The sequence below is a fragment of the Mustela lutreola genome, chromosome 15, assembly GCF_030435805.1.
Source record: "Mustela lutreola isolate mMusLut2 chromosome 15, mMusLut2.pri, whole genome shotgun sequence".
NCBI lineage: Eukaryota > Metazoa > Chordata > Mammalia > Carnivora > Mustelidae > Mustela > Mustela lutreola.
In genome coordinates this window covers 49,486,521-49,506,874 of record NC_081304.1, presented here as the reverse complement: position 1 = coordinate 49,506,874, position 20,354 = coordinate 49,486,521, and the positions used below count along the sequence as shown (strand labels likewise).

Here is a 20,354-nt window from a genome sequence, read left to right as displayed (position 1 = left end):
GGGAGCTCTGCGTGTGGGTTTGGTTTGGGGGTTTTGTGGCCTTTTTTTTTTTTTTTTAAGGTGAAATCCACAGAACATGAAATTAACCATTTTAGAGTGTGTAATTCCATTGCATTCATCACATTCGTAGTGTTGTGCAAACATGACCGGTCTATAGTTTAAGACATTTCATTGGGGTGCCTGGGTGGCTTAGTGGGTTAAAGCCTCTGCCTTCGGCTCAGGTCATGATCCCAGAGTTCTGGGATCGAGCCCTGCATCGGGCTCTCTGCTTAGCAGGGAGCCTGCTTCCTCCTTTCTCTCTCTCTCTGCCTGCCTCTCTGCCTACTTGTGATCTCTGTCTGTGAAATAAATAAATAAAATCTTAAAAAAAAAAAGACATTTTATCATCCTGAAGGAATACCCATAACTATTGGGCTGTGACGCCCTACTCCCAGTCCTCAGCAACCACCAGTTTGCTTTCCTGTCCTTACAGCTTTATCTATGCTGGAAGTTTCATTAAAATGGAGCTAGAATATGTAGCATTTAGTCTGGCTTCTTTAGTGTGTTTTCAGAGTTCATCCAGTTGTAGCATGGATTAGTACCTCGTTGGTTGTTTTAATGGCTGAATAATATTCCAGTCTATGGCATAGCACATTTACATTATCTGTTCATCTGCAGTTGGATGCTATTTCCACATTTTGGCTGTTGTGAATAGTGCTGCTATGAACGTTCACATACACATTTTATTTGAACATTTACTTTGAGTTCTGGGTAGAGACCTAGAAGTGGAATATCCAGGTCCAGTGGTTGTTCTGTTAGTGAGCCGTGTTTCAAATCAGCACATCAAGCCATGGCGGTGCCCAGATCTGAGCTCCTCATTTGTAGGACTCCAGGGTGGAGAACTGGGCTACGGGCAACCCTCAGGCTTATAAGCATAGTGTGCAGCTTTGAGGTGGCGGTAGAGGCGCTGTGCCCGGGCACAGGGGTGGCTGAGCCACTTTGAGCTTCAATCCCTTGTTTCTGTCTAACCGGAAGATGAGTGGAGCTGCCAGGAAGGAGCTAAGTGGGGGGCTTTCGTATTGGTGGGAGGGGGGCTGAGGGAGCATAGGAGTCAAAAGCCACACAATGTAGGGAGACGCTGGGGTGCTCCAGTGGTGTGATGCATGGGGAGCTGCAGCTGTTGGGCCTCTAAAAGATGTTGGGGTCACTTAGAGGGAAAAAAGATGATCTGGCCTGTTCACTACTCTGATACCAGTTTTCAAATTTTATCTTTTTAGGAGTAGAGCACAGAGCTCCTTGAAACAGAACATGGAACTCACATATGTTGAGGGATGGGAGGAGAGGATGGTGCCACCTGTGAGACACTGCCCCCCCCAGCTCCGCCCCACCCAACACTCTGCCGTGGCCCCTGAAGCACCAGCTCCCTTTGTCTTCATGGGTTGAATATCACTGATTTACCCTGACCCCCATGTGAATATTTTTTAATAGAATGAAATATTTGATGTGTGCAAAAGAACGGAAGTCACATCTGTGTACAGTCTACGTACAGGGTTCCTAAGGAACACTCTAGGTGCTTGATCGTCCCCGTGTTTCAGCCTCCCTCAGTGGCCGGCCTCCAGGGACCCATAGTGGGTGTTGCATGTGTGGAACCCAGCCCCCTCTCCAGGCCTCCCCTCCTCAGCAGAGCTTTGCCTCACCCTGAGGAAGGGTTCCCTGCCTGGTGCATGCGGGAGTCATTCCATTTCCAGATATGCTGTATGTAGTACAGCCACTGTGGTAAGTCTGGTGGGGGATAGGCAGCCTTTTAAGGTAGTGCTGTGGAGGAGAGAGGAGTCTGAGTAGAGATTTGGAGATGGACCTGAAGGCTCCTTTGTGTTTGGGCTGATGGAGAGCCAGAGTGACAGCATGAGCAGAGTTCTGAGGGAAGCTGGGGTGTGTGGGCAGGACGGGCCAGTCACTGACCTGACAATTTGCAGAGGTGGTGCTGGGATGATTGGCTAGGTCAGTGGTTCTCAAACTTTTTGTTTTGGGGACTCCTTTATGCTCTTGATTATTGAGGCCCTCAACGGGCTTTTGTTTATATGGGTTACATTTGTAGTGTTTGTTGTGTTAGAAATTAAAACTGAGAAATGTTTAGAAATTTATTAATCTGGGACACCTGGGTGGCTCAGTAGGTTAAGCCTCTGCCTTTGGCTCAGGTCATGATCCCAGGGTCCTGGGATCGAGCCCTGCATCAGGCTCTCTGCTCAGCGGGGAGCCTGCTTTCTCCTCTCTCTCTCTGCCTGCCTCTCTGCCTACTTGTGATCTCTGTCAAATAATAAATTAAAAAAAAAGAAATTTATTAATCTATTTAAAAATAAAAGAAACCTATTACATGTTCACATAAATAACAGGTATATTCTGGAAAATGATTTTTCCAGAACAAAAATAAATCTGCTAAGAAGAGCCATACTATTTTACCTTTTTGAAAATCTCCATAACATCTGTCATCATGAAAGACAGAGGGATTCTGCTGTCTTCTGCACTCATTGTGATGTCGTGTCACATAGCTTCTAGCAAATCCTGCTCTACACTAGGGAGAGCATGAGAGTGTGGAATGGAAATGAAGACTGCATAAAGTAGTTTTGGCTCGTGAACCCCCAAAAGGGTCCCAAGGGCTGTACTTTGAAAATCATTGGTCTAGTTCAAGTTGGACCATTTGCTGGAAGGCCATGATAGGAGAGGCAGGGAGGACTCCTGTCATGATGGAGCTGATGCAGGTGCGGAATCCGGGCGGGGGCCAGAGGCAGCCCTCTTGGAGTGAGGTGTCAGACATGCAAAGGGCTTCTGCCCTTTGATAAGGGGACCACTGGGGACAAGTGCCTGCTCTCTATAGCAGCAGGCACACTCCAGGACTGGCTCACCCTTATGTCCTGCCGCCAAGGGTTGGGTCTCCAAAGAATAAATGAAATGCAGATACACAGCATGTGGTCAGGACTCAAGGTAAAGAGTATGGGGTAGGTTATATTCTGAGTGCACAGACAGGCATCTGAGGCTTAGAGAAGGAGGTCGCTTTGCCCTTACATTCCACCACCGCAGTCTGTAGCTCCTGGTAGTGATGGGCCAGAGGTGCCTGGAATGTTTTAGCTTGGAAACTAGACTAGCAACAGGGCTGGGTTCTGATTCGGGAGTGAGGGGCAGCCAAGGACTAACAGACGGTCTAGCAGCAGGTCTCCTTAGCACTCTGTCACTGACTAGCTTTGTGGCCAGAAGGCAAGATACTCCTGATCTTTCATCTGTTCACTTAGCGGTGCTCAGTAATTCAGGGCTCCATCCCCATTCCTGACCAGGAGCTTTGGACATGTGAGTTGGAAGGAAGCATAGCAGTGCCCAGATGACACTCCCTCTTTCCCTGGAGATGCAGGGCTGGGGCTTGGGTCAGAAGTCAGGGTGGAGAGGGAGGTTTGGGTTCCTTGATTTCAGAGTTGATCGTTGGGCCTTGTGTCCTTAGAGGGTGGGGAGGGGATCCAGAGGAATCTTGGAGGCTCCAGAGGTCTGTGTGACACAACTGGGATTGTTCAGATTTTATTTATTTATTTATTCATAAATATTTTATTTTTTTTTTTTTTTTTTTTTTTTTTTTTTTAAAGATTTTGTTTATTTATTTGACAGACAGATTACATGCAGGCAGAGAGGCAGGCAGAGAGAGAGGAGGAAGCAGGCTCCCTGCTGAGCAGAGAGCCCGATGCGGGGCTCGATCCCAGGACCCTGAGATCATGACCTGAGCCGAAGGCAGAGGCTTAACCCACTGAGCCACCCAGGCGCCCCTATAAATATTTTATTATTTGAGACAGAGCATGAGCAGAAATGGGGCAGAGGGAGAGGGAGAAGCAGACTCCTGCTGAGTGGGGAGCCCAACGTGGGGCTCCATTCCAGAACCCTGAGATAATGACCTGAGTCAAAGTCAGATGCTAGCCAACTGAGCCATCCAGGCACCCTTCACTACATTTTATTTTTAAGAAGAAATTTGGATCAACCCTCAAAGTTTTCATCAGGAAGATTACCTCTTCTTTTTAAGACTACAGTGCTCCTCAACCAGGTCCTGCCCCTTCAGTTCAGTGACTGTACAGGTATTTTGATGTCTTTAGTGTTAAATCAGGGAGTTACTCAGATCTTCTTTTAGATATACCACAGTCTTTGTTATGACTTTATTTTTTATGGCATGTGTTAAAGAAAATATTTTTCACATACTCCTTTCTTTCCTCATCCGTGTGGAAAGGCTTTATGAAAAGGCCTATGTCTGTTTCCTTTGAGATGTTTTCAGCTTGAGATTTGGTCTGTGTAACTAGTGCTGCCTGCCCCCGAATGTCCTTACTGGGAGCCTCTCGGGAACCCCCTTACAACACCTCCTTCAACCGGTTTCCCTTTTTTTTGTGTGTGTGGCTTTTGAAGAGTTCATTGTCCAGACTTTACCTCTTTGCTCTTTCTTTAAAAAGGTTGAAAAACTCACCAAATGTTCACAGCCACGAAAAGGTAGAAATGACTCCAGTGTCCAACAGCAGATGAGTAGATAAACAAAATGTGGTCTGTTCATAAATGGAATATTACTTGGCCATAAAAAGGAATAAAAGACACACACATACGGGCACCTGGGTTAAAGCCTCTGCCTTCGGCTCAGGTCATGATCCCAAGGTCCTGGGATCGAGCCCCATGTCGGGCTCCCTGCTCAGTAGGGAGCCTGCTTCCTCCTCCTGCCTCTCTGCCTACTTGTGATCTCTGTCTGTCAAATAAATAAATAAATTTTTAAAAATCTTAAAAAAAGAAAAAAGACACACACATACTACAGTGTGGCTAAATCTTGAAAGCATCATACTAAAGAAAGAGAGCAGTCATGAAAGGTCACTCATCATTTGACTGCATTCATATGAAATGCCTAGAATAGGCAAATACATAGATACAGAAAGTAGATTAGTGGTTTCCAGGGACTGGGGTGGGCATGGGGGTAGGGAATGGAGGGTTTAGGGAATGACAGCTAAAGATTACAGGGTTTCTTCTGGGGGGGGGTGACAAGAGTTGGAGGTTTCTAGAATTCATTGTGGTGGTGGATGTACTACAAACCATTGAATTGTACTCACTTTTAAATGGGGGAGTTGTATGGTATGTGTTTTATACCTCAGTAAAGCTATTATAGAAACACCCCAGACAGACTACTCCACCTTATTCTTCGTTTGTGCTCATAATTCACATCTTACTTATCTTTGACATGTTCATTTCCCATCTTTGTGTCTTTTTCTGCTTGACATTTGCTATCCACTCGTGGCTGATAGCACAGATTCCATCTCTGTTCTGCCCTGTCCTGGCACTCCCAGGTCCCCCTGAGCACACTGCACGGATCTGCTGTTGGCCTCACCCTCTCATGCACCCTTCTATGCAGTCTGGGCAAGTATGTGGCCTCAGCACGGAAGCATTCTCTGCTGAAACCAAGTAGGCCATCCGATAACACTTTGTAGAGCTCAGGTCATTGTTTCACCAAATATTTATTTATTGTCTTTGTCTCCACCCTGTGCTGCTTCTGATTTGGCCGAAGGGTGGGACCATCTGCAGATTATCTAGAGGTTTGGGGCCTCTGGCTAGCTCTGGAGGTGTGGGCCCTGATCATGCCTTGTGGAATTCTTGGGATTTGCGCTCTCCTCCTCAAGCCCTTGCTTCCATGACACTGCCAGATGGGGTGACACTGTGTGTGCGGCTCTGCAGTCTTACCTCTGGAAGGCAGCTTGAATGGCTGCACATGCCAGATGCTGGCTTAGTTCCGCCGGCTCTCATGTCCCTGACTTCAGTTTCTGAAGTTAGTCCTTTGCTCACTTCTTTTTTTTTTTTTTTTTTTTTTTTAAAGATTTTATTTGTTTATTTGACAGACAGAGATCACAAGTAGGCAGAGAGGCAGGCAGAGAGAGAGAGAGGAGGAAGCAGACTCCCTGCTGAGCAGAGAGCCCAATGCGGGACTCGATCCCAGGACCCTGAGATCATGACCTGAGCCGAAGGCAGCGGCTTAACCCACTGAGCCACCCAGGCGCCCCCTTTGCTCACTTCTCACAGGAAGTCTCTCCCAGACCTCCTGTCTCCGCCCCTGGTGCCAAGTTCCTTTCCCTTCGTTCCACTCTTTGTGCCTTTGTCTCATTGTGGGTATTTCCAGTGGCTTTCTTATCTTTGCATTGATGGTTCTGCCATGTGACCTTTAGCACCAAAGGTTGGAAAGCTGCATTTCTCCTGCAGGGTCACGTGTCTTGGTAATTAATAGGGTCCCAACTCTTTCCCCAAAGTATCCCTGTTTGAATGGTTAATTACAGGGTTACTCTCCTTTGTCTGGGGTGGGCAGGCCCACTTCAAATGTAAGGGTGGAAGCCTGTGCTCACCCTTACGTTTGCACAGGTAAGAAGAAAGACTTCCTCCTTCCAGAGAAGAGCCCTGCATTTTCCATCAGCTTCCGGAACACCTTAAAAATCCATGGTGCCTGGCTACGCTGTGTGGGTGGCTCTGTGGAAAGTGGTTTGTGGTTGGTTCGTGCCATAGTGATGAACTCCTCACAGGTGCCATGCACACCCAGGCCCTAGACCTCGGCTGCAGGGGTGTCTGGGGAGACCCTGTGTGATGCGCAGGTCAGGACTAGACCCTCCAGGAGAACATGCTTCCTATTCAGATGGCTCCAGCCTTTACTTTTGGAAGCAGCTCACCGATGCAGAGCAGCGTGGAACGGTTACAGGTCAGCTATGGGGCCAGGTGGTCAAGGTTCACAGCCTGCTTAGACAGGTCATTTTGGTGTCCTTGAATGTCAGATGGAGGTGTTGATGGCATATACCTCATAGGTTTGTTGTGAAGATCCGAGAGTACATGAAAGGCGTGGAGCAGTGACCAGCCACATAAGCTATGATGTTAGCTCTCAGGACAGTGGAAAGCAGGACAGATGTGATGAAGAGAAGAAACAAATGGATATTTTTACAGCAGCCTTTCTCACTTAGAAGGCCAGGTTTTCACCCTGGCCAGGGCCCTGGGTTCTGATCACGTTGAATCACAGAGATAGACTGGCTGTACTCACTCACAGTTGTGAGTATCTTGGTGATGGCTGATGGTTCTCTGCTGACATTCAGAGGCAGATGCCAGGCAGATGCTCATGCTGGCGTATGGTGGCTATATTGAGGAATGTAGTTTGTGTCCAGAACTGGATGTAAAGCACCATCACGATATTCTCCAGGCCTTGAGGAGTCCCAGCATGGTTTACTCCACACGGCCTTGTGGGAGAACAAGTGTGTGTGTGACATCTCAGGGAGTCGACAGTGATGGCCAGTACCCTCACTGATGGTGGTTGGCCCTGGCAGGCTTGTTCTGAAAAGATGCTCCACCTTGCCTGAGGGCATTGGCCCTAGTAGGCATGGTCAGAGTTGTGTGCTAATTCCCTGAGTGTAGGTGAGGCAGGTGGGCACCTAGGACACAGTAAGGTCTTGGCAAGGTTAAGGCCTGAGACTCACTTTCACATGTGCTCACTTCTCCTTTTACTGACTTCCTCTGAATGTCTCGGAAAAGACTGGCGACCTTGAATTCTTCCATGATTTATAAGCTTATAAAGATGGCCAGACGGCTGCTGCCCAGGCATCATTTCTCCTGTTAGAACTGAAAGGTAGAAAATATTAAACAGTCTGTTTGCTATGAATGTGGAAGTATTGCCACAGAAACTTTTAGGGAGGAAGAAGGGGGCAAGGAAGCAACTTCGAAACTGTAGGTATATTGGCTGTAATTTACACGCATTCTGCCTGTAGATCTTTTTTTTTCTTTTTTAAACATTTTATTTATTTATTTGACAGACAGAGATCACAAGTAGGCAGAGAAGCAGGCAGAGAGAAAGGAGGAAGCAGGCTCCCCGCTGAGCAGAGAGCCTGACGAGGGGCTTGATCCCAGAACCCTGGGATCATGACCTGAGCCCAAGGCAGAGGCTTTAACCCACTGAGCCACCCAGGCGCCCCTGACTGTAGATCTTTTTTTTTTTTTTTTTTTTTTTAAAGATTTTATTTATTTATTTGTCAGAGAGAGAGAGAGCGAGCACAGGCAGACAGAGTGGAAGGCAGAGGCAGAGGGAGAAGCAGGCTCCCTGCGGAGCAAGGAGCCCGATGTGGGACTCGATCCCAGGACGCCGGGATCATGACCCGAGCCGAAGGCAGCCGCCCAACCAACTGAGCCACCCAGGCGTCCCCTGACTGTAGATCTTTTAATGAATCCTCTACCAAGGGCCATTTGCCCTCCAGCTCATGCTTGAGTGTTGGTCCCTGTACCTGACCTTTGGCCCAGAGAAATCTTTTCCCCAGGAATTTCCCCAAAGCTGGGATACTGACCCCCACATGTATAGATCCTTTAGGACTGTGGGACTTTTCTTCTTGAAGGACTTTTATCTGGCATGAGGGATCCTGTGTGGGCTTTGCACACTATGCCCCTATGCTGAGTCGGGAGCCCTGCAGTCCTGGACTGGTCTCAAATACTCTGTAGTCCTACCCATCATACTCTTTGGGGACCTGCATTCACTACCTCCACTGTGGGGCTCACTCCCCTGAGCACTGCTGGTCCCCACACGCTACCTACTAGTTTGGTCTGAGCACCAGATGTGTGCACAGCCCTATGTGGGTGCTGGGATGTATATCCCTGACCCTGGGCCCTTGATTGTTCAGTGACCCAGTACGTGTTTATGTCTGATGTAATTGTTTAAAAAATGGTATGGAAAAGTTATGTGTATTTTTCTATTATTGTAGGTAATGAAACTTGAGATTCACAGAGGTAATGTCTTGCCCTGGGCCACACAGCAACCAAGTCATGGAACTAGGACTTGAACTTGGGTCTTCTGGTTCCCAGGCCACAGTCTTTACACTAATTATCTAGAGCTGTTAGGTCATTCCATTGGTGGAGCGTAGAGTACAGGGATTCCCTGACTTCATCTACTTCTTGTTCCACCAGGAGCAATCAAGCCCTCACATTCCACCCCTGCCATCTTTTGGAAGGTATTCTGTTAGTACTATATTAGAGGCATGCATAGTCAGGCAAACATCTTCTCCTCCCTTTGAAAAGTAGTATCTGATAAGTATTATATGTAGCATAACTTTTCAAAAAATGGGAAAAGCAAACCCCAAGACTTGCTCATCCCCACAGTCACCACGATAGCTGTTTGCTCATTGACTCCCAATCTTTCTCTGTCCTTAGGATGCCTTTTATAATAGGCCCCATTTTTACATCCTACCCTGGATGCTTGTTCCCATGTCTAGTCTCCTTTCCTAAAGTAAGAACTCCTTGAGGAGGGACTGTGTGCACATCACATTTTTATCTCTGGTCCCTCAAGTGATTCCATCTTTGCAGCAGCAACTGGGGAAATTCCAATGAACATCTCCAGATTTAATGTGCCACCTGCCTCTGTGCAGGAAGCACTGGCCTGATGGCCTCCCATGGGCACACAGTCTCAAGGGTTTCTTGAATTCCTCATAGATATTTGTAATTAATAGCTGTGTAATATTTTCCTGAGTTGATCATCAAGCATTCATTTACCCATTTGCTTGTTGGACATTCAATCATGAGGGGAGCTTTTTGCTTCTCTGTGTGATTTCTTTTGGCTTAATTTCTGGCTGTGGGGTTCCTGGGGGCAGGAGCATGGGAATGCCATGGTTGTCCCCACATACGGCCACATTGCTGTTCTTAGAGGGTGCCAGGTTTCCCACAGCACTTGTGCCTGTGTCTTGGCCAGTGTGGCACACGTCGCATGACGGGGTCAGATTCAGAGAAGGGAGAGGGACACTTGAAGTCCAGCCTGTTTGCCCGCTCCTCAGCCTGCTGGTTGTCCCCCAGTGCTAGGTGCCGACCAGTACCGATTAGCAACCTGGGAGCTCTGTGTGGAGGCTGGAAGTGTGGTCTGGGCCCACCGAGGTGCCAGCTGGGAAGGTCTTACCGGCCATACTGAGAGAACAGGTTGGGAGCAGTCTCGGCTGTGGGGTGGTGACCTGGAAACGTGCCTGCTGACTCCTGTGGATGTTTGTTTCAGTGACTGCAGCCTGACTTTGTACAGGGCGCTGTGCTGGGTGGAGGCGAGATTCCTATCCGCAGCAAGCTGAGGTGTTGTGAGAAGGAAGGAACGTGGATCGCCTGGGTTGGGAGATATGGAACTTCGGAGAGTGGGCAGGATGGGGCAAAGAGCCCTCTGCACAGAGAATTGCTTGTGCTTTAGCGCAGAAGCCTGGAATATTTTTCTTCCCCCTGGGAGGTGTAAGTATAACAGAGCAGTTCAGAGAAGGGGGAGGTGGCAGTGTCTGGATTAATGGCAGCAGAGCCACAGTAGGTTCTCAGTTAGCAGTTGGCTTTGGGTCAGTTCCTGTCCTGGAAGGGGATGTGGGATTTTGAGGGGGCCTGTGTAGGGGTCTGGTGTCCCCTTACTTCCCATAGAGGGCCTTTAGGATGACGGGATGTTATCAGGGGCCAGGAAGGGTGGGGCCCACATTTTTGCATCGGTCGTTTTGGGTACTCACCCTTTAGTGCCATAGTGTGCAATGTATCTGACTGCCTTTCTTGGCGCCTTGTACACTCATGGTGGCTGAATCTGAGGATGGGAAAAGCGAGGTTAACCCCTGTTAGAAATCCTTCACTGACTTCCCTGCTCTTTGAGCCTCACACAGGCCACATGTTGCTGAGAGCTGAGCATGTAATGTTCTGGCTGCCTTGGAGCTGATTGTGATCGGACGGTGGCATCCAGAGGCCTGTGTGTTTCCGGGAAGCATCAGTGTGGCAGCTTGGCAACGCTGTGTAAAGTTGGCTGGGACGATGGCATCTTTCCCTGCTTGTGGCCTGCCCACTTGGCCTGAACTGAGGCAGTTGGGCTCTCCCTGATGCGGCCCAGACCTGCCTGGAGGGTAGCAAGAGGGAAAGGGGCAGAAGGACCTCACCATGGTTGAGTCAACAGGCCCAACAGAGTACACACATGTGGGTGTGTGTGGCCTCCAGGAGAAGCTGTTCAAAGGCTGGTGGAGCTCATTCAGCACAGTTGAGGGCCACGGAGGGCCAGCCTGGCCTGGGGAAGACCCTTGTGGACCACAGAAGTCTTCACAGCTGGAGTTCCTACGGTCTGGGGCTCTGGAGGGTCCTTTTCCAGTGCCAAATGCCTGTATGAGGGTGGACGTGGTATTCAGCAACTAACAGGTTTTTTGTTTTTTGTTTTTATTAAACTTTTTATTTTGAGATAATTGTAGTTTTCTGTGCAGTTATGAGAAATTACAGAGCTATCCCATGTATACTTGACCCACGTTCCCTCAGGGGTAGCACCTTGTAAAATTATAGTGCGGTGTCAGAATCAGGAAATTGACACTGATACAGTCAAGATGCAAGGTGTTTCCATCCTTCCGGTTCCCTTCACACCGTGCCTCCTGCCCTCCCACCACTACTGCCTCTTAACCCCTGGCAGCCATGAATCTGTTCTCCATTTCTGTAGATTACACATTTCAAGAATTTTATGTGAATGGAACATGCAGCCTCTCAGATTTGGCTTTTTTTACTTATAGTTCTCTGGAAATTCACCCAGATTGTGTGCATCAAGTTTGTTCCTTTTTATTGCTGACTAGTATTCCGTGGGGTCATGTACCAGTTTCTTTAACCACTCACCCATGGAGGACATATGGGTTTCTAGTTTGGGGCTATTATAAATAAAGCTGCCGTAACCATTCAGAAATGTACAGTTTATGTGTGAATGCGGACTTTTGTTTTTCTGGAATAAGTACCCAGGTTTGCAGTTCCTGGATATTATGGTAATTGCATGCTTAGTTTATAAAGAAACCACTAAGTTTTTTTAGAGTAGCTGTACCATTTCACATTCTTTCAGGGACTATGTGAGTGATAGACTTTCTTCACAGTCTTGGTAGCATTTGTTATTGTCACCACTTTTAATTTTAGCCATTCTAATAAGTTTATATTGCTCATGGTTCTAAACAGATTTTTTTTTTTTTTTAGCTGTTGAGTTTCGAGAGGGCTTATTATACTGTATTGGATCCTAGTCCTTTGTTGAGCGAGTGGGATAAAAATATTTGCAAACCACATGCCCAACAAAGGACTTACCTTTTCACCCTCCAGGTAGGTAGGATCTTTGGACAGCAAAAGTTTTTAATTTCAGTGAAGTTCGATTTGTCAGTTTTTGTTTCATTTTTAGTTGCTTTTGTATAAGATTGAGCTTTATTTTTTTTTACCTGTGGATGTCCAGTGGCTTCAGCACCATTTGTCAAAAGGCTGTCTCTCCTCCATTGAATTGCTTTAGCACCTTTTCCCAAAATTAAATTAGACATATTTGTGTAGGTCTGTGTCTGGGTTCTCTATTCTCTTCTCTCTCTCTCTCTTTTTTTTTTTTTTTTTTTTTAAGAGAGGAAGAGCGGGAGGAGGGGCAGAGGGGGAGAGAGAATCTTAAGCAGGCTTCACACCCAGCACAACCCTGACGTGGCGCTCTTTCTCACAACCCCGAGATCATGACCTGAGCTGAAATCAGGAGTCGAACGCTTCATCAACTGAGCCACCCAGGCATCCCTCTGTTCTATTCTGTTGATCTATGTATCTCACCTTCCACTAATATCACACAATGTTGAGTACTGTGGATATGTAATCATGTAATTGAGTAGGTGAATTCCTCCCTCTATTTTTTAAAATTTTTAAACTATTTTCATTCCTTTGACTTTCCATTTAGAGTTATCTTGTCTATATCTACAAGTTTTACTGAGCTTTTGATTAGTAATTGCATTAATTCTATATATCGATTTGGGGAGATTTTTCATCTTATAATCTTCCAGTCTATGAACATATGTCTTTCCTTTTTTTTAAAAGATCTTCTTTGGTTTCTTTCATCATCTTCATTGGTTTCTTTCATCTGCAGTTTTTTGTTTGTTTGTTTGTTTTATTCTTTTTAGAATGCAAGTCTTGTACATGCCTTGCTAGATTTAAATATTCCTTCTTATTTTTAAGACTTTATTTATTTGAGAGAGAGACAGCGAGCATGCGCAGGAGAGGGAGAAGCAGACTTCCTGCTGAACTGGGAACCTGACTTGGGGTTCAATCCCAGGACCCTGGGCTCATGACCTGAGTCAAAGGCAGATGCTCAACCAACTGTGCCACCCTGGTATTCATTTTCTTTAAGTGATTGTGAATGGTATTATATTTTTAATTTTGGTGTCCACATATTCACTGCTAGTATGTAGAAATACAGTTGATTTTTGTATACTGTTATTATATTCTGCACCCTTGTTGAACTCACTTACTAGTTCTAGGAATTTTAAAAAACAGATTCCTTGTTTTTCTACATAGAAAATTATGTCATCTGTAAACATTTTATTTTTTTCTTTCTGATCTACATGCCTTTTACTTCCTTTTCTGCCTTATTGCACTATAACTAGAAATTCTGGCATTGTAGTTCTGAGAGTGGACATCATTGCCTAGTTCCTTATCTTAGAGGAAAACATATCGTCTTTCATCATTTCTTAAATTTCACATATGAGTGAGATCATGTGGTATTTGCTTTTCTCTGACTGACTTATCCCACTTAGCTTAATACTCTTTAGCTCTATCCTTGTTGCTACACATGGCAAGATTTCATTCTTTATTATGGCTGAGTAATATTCCATTGTAGATATAGATCATATTTCTTTTTTTTTTTTTTAAAGATTTTATTTATTTATTTGACAGAGAGAGATCACAGTAGACAGAGAGGCAGGCAGAGAGAGAGAGAGAGAGGGAAGCAGGCTCCCTGCTGAGCAGAGAGCCTGATGCGGGACTCGATCCCAGGACCCTGAGATCATGACCTGAGCCAAAGGCAGCAGCTTAACCCACTGAGCCACCCAGGCGCCCATAGATCATATTTCTTGATCCCTTTGTCTGTTAATAAACATTTGGGCTGCTTCTATAGTTTGGTTGTTGTAAATAATGCTGCAGTAAACTAGGGATTCATGTATCCCTTTGGATCAGAGGTTTTCTAATTTGGGTATACAATTTCTGGATTGTAGGATAGTTCTGTTTTTAATTTTTTGAGGAACTCATCTGAGATTTTGCTTTCATTTCTGAAGGATATTTTTTCTGGATATAGGATTCCGGTTTGATGGTTTTCTTTCAGTGCCTGAAAAGTATTGTACCACTTGCTTCTGGCCAACAAGGTTTCTTTTTTTTTTTTTTTTTTAAAGATTTTATTTATTTTGACAGAGAGAGAGAGAGAAATCACAAGTAGGGAGAGAGGCAGGCAGAGAGAGAGAGAGAGGAGGAAGCAGGCTCTCCTCGGAGCAGAGAGCCTGACGTGGGGCTCGATCCCAGGATCCTGGGATCATGACCTGAGCCGAAGGCAGAGGCTTTAACCCACTGAGCCACCCAGGCGCCCCCCAACAAGGTTTCTGATGAGAAGTCCACTGTTGTCATTTTTGGTTTTCTTCCTATCCATAAACTGTTACTTCTGTTTGGCTGCTTTCAAGAGTTTGTATTTATCTTTAGTTTTCAGAAATTTAATTTTGATGTATCTTGGTTAGATTTCTTTGGATTGATCCTTTGGCGTTTACTCAGCTTCTTGAATTTATAGGTTGCCTTTCTTTCCAAATTTGGGAAGTTTTCAACCATTGTTTCTTGAAGTGCTTTTTCCACCTTAGTCTCCTTTTCTCCTTCTGGGAGTCTCATGACACATATGATAGATCTTTTTTTATTGTTCCACAGGTCTCTAAGACTCTGTCCTTCTCATATTATTTCTTTTAGTCCATTTTCTTGTTGTTGCCTGATTGGGTAGTTTGTTTGTTTGTTTTTGTTAAGATTTTATTGACTTATTTAACAGAGAGTGAGTGCATAAGCAGAGGGAGTGGGAGAGGGAGAAGCAGGTTTCCCACAGAGCAGGGCGCCCCATTTGGGGCTCAATCCCAGGAGCCTGGGATCATGACCTGAGCAGACCTAAGATCATGACCTAAAGGCAGATGCTTAACTGACTGAACCACCCAGGTGCCCCTGATTGGCAATTTCTGTTATTTTTCTAACAGTTCCCTGATTCTTTCCTTGTCCCATCATTCTGCTGTTAGGCCCATCCATTTAGTTTTTTATTTCATTTATTTTATTTTTTTAGTTTAAAAGCTACCATTTTTAAAAAAAAGATTTTATTTATTCATTTGACAGAGAGAGATCACGAGTAGTCAGGGCAGCAGACAGAGAGAGGGGGAAGCAGGCTCCCCACTGAGCAGAGAGCCCGATGTAGGGCTCAATCCCAGGACCCTGAGATCATGACTGGAGCCGAAGGCAGAGGCTTAACCCACTGAGCCACCCAGGCACCCCTCCATTTATTTTTGTTTTTGTTTTTGCTTTTTTTTAATCTCCTGGTTTGTTGTTGTTGTTGTTGTTGTTGTTTGCTGGGGCTTTCTGTGTTTCTGTTTATTCCGAACATGCTTATAATTTCTTATTGAAACATTTCAGCATTGGTGCTTTAAAATCTTCATTAGATAATCCTGACATGTCTGTCACCTTGGTGTTGGCATCTATTGATTGTCTTTGTTTATTCAATTTGTGACCTTTCTGTTTCTTAGTATGCTGGTGATTTTTTTTTTAATTGAAACTTGGATATTTTTGTATTATTTTAGGTGACTGTGGATTGTGTTTGACCCTTCTCTTCTAGTCGGCTTTTTCTGACATTACTCCAGTGGTGGGGGGGGGGCACCATCTCTAACTTTCAGGTGGAAGTAGAAGTCCAGGCTCCCCACCTGGCCTCCACTGATACCTGATGGGGGTAGTACCTTGTTACAGCAGAGCCGGGGTGAGAGTTCAGCTCTCCACGTTTCTTCCTCTGACTCTATCCCAGCAGGGAGAGGGAGGGGGACCTTGTTACTTCTGGGTGGGGGCAAAAATCCCAGGTGCCTGCCTGGTCTCCCGAAATCATCCTGGTAAAGGTGCTGGGGCACCTCTTAGCTGACAAGGGTAGGAAGGAAGCCTTTGCTGTCATGGGTGGGTCTGGGGCTGAGTCTTTCCTGTCAAATGTGGCAGGAATGGAGCAGTTATCATCTAAGAATATTCTGTCTTACCAGGTTGTTCTTCCCTGGTTCTTCAGCTAGAAAGAGCAGTTTTTATTGGGGCTTTTATTTGTACCTGTTGGCAGTTCCAGATTGTTCATTCTTACAGTACCTGGTCTGGGACAGTGAGACAAAAAGAGAAGCCAGGGTACACATTTCCATGTTGTTTTCAGGTCTCAGGACCCCCAGCCCTCGTCTCTGCTGTCTTCTCTCCACCTTGCAGAGTCTCCTTTGGTTTTTCTTAGATACAGTGTTCAAGGTTTGATTTGTTCTTAGTAGGAGGCATAGGGAAAATTACAACTACCTGTCTTCCAGGAAGCAGAAGTTTCAAGTAACCATTTTTGAAAGGACTTCCAATTGAGGAAGACACCCAGACCACCAGTAGCCTCTTCTCAGAGACCAGCCAGAAGTGCAGTCTCTGATGTATTGGGTTTGTGAGGGAAGGCTGAGTCTATTTATTTATTTATTTTACAGATTTTATTTATTTATTTGACAGAGTAAGAGAGAGAGTGAGTGAGCACAAGCAGGGGGAGCTGCAGGGAGAGGGAGAAGCAGCCTCCTACTGAACAGGGACCCTGAGGCGGGGCTCAGTCCTAGGACTCTGGGACCAAGACCTGAGCTAAAGGCAGACACCTAACCAACTGAGCCATCTGGTGCTCCTAGAATACTTGTTTCTTGCCCTGTGCCCTCCATTGGCCCAGCCTTCCCCACTTTCCAGGACAACCTGCCCACCTGGAAGGGTCCCTTTTGGGATGGTATGTCCCAGAAGGACCTGGCAAAGTGAGGTGGGTGCTGGCAGCCCCCTGGTTTGCAGCACATGGGGCCGGTGCACACTAGGCCCGAGTAGATGTTGAGTCAATAACAGTGCTGGTGATGGGTGTTTATGAGATTGTGGCCAGGTTCTGAGGGGACCTGTGGCAGTCCCTCACATGTCCAACTGCTCAGGAAAGGTCAGGTAGATGTAGCTGCTGATTTGAAGTCTCCCCAAAGCCCTGTGAGCAGAGACTAGGAGAATAGCATACAATCACAGCTTGACAAAAATGGAGGGGACACGGCCTTGTTGTCTGACATCCTGATTTCACACCTCAGGGACCCGCTAACTAAGAGGCGAAGTGCAGAAGTCACCTGGCCCAGGATCCCCCTCTGGCCCTGACCTTTCCATCTAGTGTATGTATGTCACTGAGTGATATGAGAGAGACGCTGAGTGAATGTGCCTGCCTGTATGGGGAATAGCTGGGCGCCACTGAGCTGGTATTTGCTGAGAAGACAGACTTACTCTCTTCTGTTTTCCAGGACAGAATTTCATTCCACATCCCCTGTGGCCCTCCTGTGTTATGTTCCTCTAACCCCAAGTTCCCTGCCAGCACCCCTTCCCATGTTTCATCAAAACCAGTCCCTCACTTCCTTTCCTCAGCCCTCTCTATATCCCTTCCCTGAAGCTCCTGCTACTCTGTTCCTTTTCATGGTGAAAAGCCAGAGCTTTTTCTAGGTCCCCCGCTGGGGACCTAGAGAGCCCTGCAGAAGTCAAGAGCAAGGAGTGTTTTTGGCTTACCCCAGAATGCTGTGTGACCTCTGGCAGGTGACCTTCCCTCTCTGAGTCACTGATTCCATAGCTATAAAATGAGGTGGTCAGACAGGGCTCCAGTTTGGAAAGTATTGAATAAAAAGCATGTTAAGGGGACCCCAAAAGCTTTCCGAGAGATGAGTCATGTGTGTAAACAGCAGGCAGACGGTTTGGGCTTTAATTTGTGTTTCTGCCCTCCAAACGGTAGTGGACAAATTGACTTGCTTGTGCCTTTTCCAGCTGCTTCTGACCAGCCAGGTATGGCTGAAAAGGGAGGTGGAGCCAGAGTGTCTGTCTAGTGTCTCAACTCATGTTGAACTCCCACTGTCAGGGGTTTGGGGGGTGGGGGATCTTCATAAAAAAAAAAAAATAGCTAACATTTATTATGCACTTAGAGGCCATACACTGTGATTAATGTTTTTTCCTCATACAATTTTGAGATATAATTTACATACTATAAAATTCAGCCTTTTAAAGTGTACAGTTTAGTGGCTTTTAGCATATTTACAAGGTCATTTAACCATCTCCACTTTCTGTCTGTAACTGACTGTGAACAATCAATTGAGATGACTCACTACCTTCAAACCAGCCCTATCTCCGCTTTCTAATTCCAGAACATTTTCATCATCCCTTAAACCCATACCTGTTAGCAGTCATTTCCCGTTTCCCATTCCCTCCATGCCCTGGCAACCACTCATCTGCTTTCTGTTTCTGTGGGTTTATAATATATGGTCTTTGGTGTCTGTGTTCTCTCACTTCTCTGACTCAGCATAATGTCTTCAGGGTCCCTCCATGTGGTAGATCATGCCAGTATTTTGTACCTTTCTATAGCTGATAATATGCTGTTGTATGGATGTGCCACATTTTGCTTATCCTCTCATCTGTTGATGTACATTGGGATTGTTTCTACCTTTTGGCAGTTGTGAATAGTGCTGCTGTGAACATTCAGGTCCACGTTTTTATTTGAGCACCTGCTTTCAATCTTCTCAGGTGTATATACCTAGGAGTAGAGTTCTGGGTTGCGTGGAATTCCGTCTTTAACTCTTTGAGAAAATGCCAGACTTTTACACAGTGGCTGCACCATTTTATTTCCTGTGCTGTGTTTTACTTGCATTACCTCATCAGTCATCACTTAAATCTCATGAGGTGTGGACATGATTTCCATCATCCCAACCTTTCAGATGGGACAGTTGAAACCCTCACTGTTTTCAGCCCAATGTCACATAGCCAGGAAGTTGATGTCTCTTTGGCCCGTGCTAGCTGTGATCACGAAAGCAGTGTCTCTTCTCCCAGGCCCTGTTTTATAGTATCAGAATGAGGGTTTTTGGCTGTGCTTGTGTGATAGACGTAGTACCCAGCACACAGTGGCGGGTATTCACATGGTGATTGAAAATGCCGTTGTTTCCTGATCTTCATGCCTTGATCAGGAACTTGAGAGATGCCATCTGTGTCGTAGGAGTTCCTGTACTTTGAGGTTTTTCAGAGCCCTGCTGGGTTTTATGTCCCTTTCTCCACACCAGATGCTGCAGAACCACCCCCCGCCCCCGGCCCCCAGGAGCCTCTTACTCCCAAACATCTTTCTTGGGAGACTTGGCCTGTGGCTGGAAAACGAGATGCCTGGTGTATGCTAATCAGAGGAGACTTCTGTTTGCAGGGAGCACTAATCTTTAACTTGACCATCAAACCTGTTCTGTCTCTGGTCCAAGCCATTGATGACCTGCCTTCTTTTTTTCTCCTTCAGGCAAAACCTATTTATGGTGGCTGGCTGCTCCTGGCTCCCGATGGGACAGACTTCGACAACCCAGTGCATCGGTCTCGGGTAAGGTCCTCAGAATGAATTCTTGAGGTGGGAGGGACTGAAGAGTTGCCCATCTAAGGGCAAGTCAACAGAGTAGAAGAGGGAGATAGAGTTGAACCATGGATCCTGGGATGGCAGGATCAGCAGGGAACCCCCATTTGGCAAACCCGTTGGTCCTACAGGAAATGTCTCGATGAAACTAGTTGTGCCAGGTCCACTCTTCAAAAGGAGATGCTTTCAGATGGTGCCTCCTGTTTTCGTGAGTCAGCTTGACTGCAGAAACAGTTAAATGCAAAAGGCCGAATAGGTCAGCAAACATTTGCGTTGTGCTAACTAGGCTTCTGGTTCTTTCATTCCCTCCTTTCCTCATCCCATCTCTCTTCCCTCCAGTCCTTCCTGGCTAGCAGATTAGCACTAGTGAAGGGGTGATGCGCTGGAGGGCCAACTCGTTTTTTGCCGCATCTCTCCTGAGCACCAGCCCAGGGTGGGTCCCTCTGTACACAGGTTGCTGGGAGCAGCCCAGGCTGAGCTGGAGCATCGAGATGATTAAACCAACATTGTCACTAACCAGTGGTTTGTTCCTCTACCAGGCAGCCGTTTGGATGACTCCAGTTAAAATACCGTCTTTCTTTTTTTCCACATGCTTTTTCCAGGTGCTGCTGCCCATGCCCTGTAAATTGCTCCAGCTCCTCTCCCTTCCTATCCCCTGTTCCCTGAGAGCCTCTACCCTGCCTCTTGATCTCTTCTGTCTCTAGCCTGAGTGCTGCAATCTAGGGTGGTGCCCCACAGATCTTGTATTATGTCTGGGACCTTTAGAATTACTTCTGGTGTGGGTTTTGACTTTAAAGATATTACTATCTTTAAAGGAGCCTTGAAAATGTTTCTCAGGGGGCGCCTGGGTGGCTCAGTGGGTTAAGCCGCTGCCTTCGGCTCAGGTCATGATCTCAGGGTCCTGGGATCGAGT

At 46.3% G+C, this 20,354-nt stretch overlaps 1 protein-coding gene across 7 annotated transcripts in view; it reads left to right on the top strand.

Moving 5' to 3' along the window:
• MPRIP (myosin phosphatase Rho interacting protein) overlaps window positions 1–20,354 on the top strand; it is a 147,996-nt gene that overhangs the window by 11,742 nt on the left and 115,900 nt on the right. For all 7 annotated transcript variants that reach the window (XM_059148721.1, XM_059148717.1, XM_059148718.1 and 4 more), the window contains exon 2: window positions 19,334–19,411. In XM_059148721.1, the coding sequence (XP_059004704.1) occupies window positions 19,334–19,411 (78 nt within the window). The remainder of the gene's footprint in view (window positions 1–19,333; window positions 19,412–20,354) is intronic.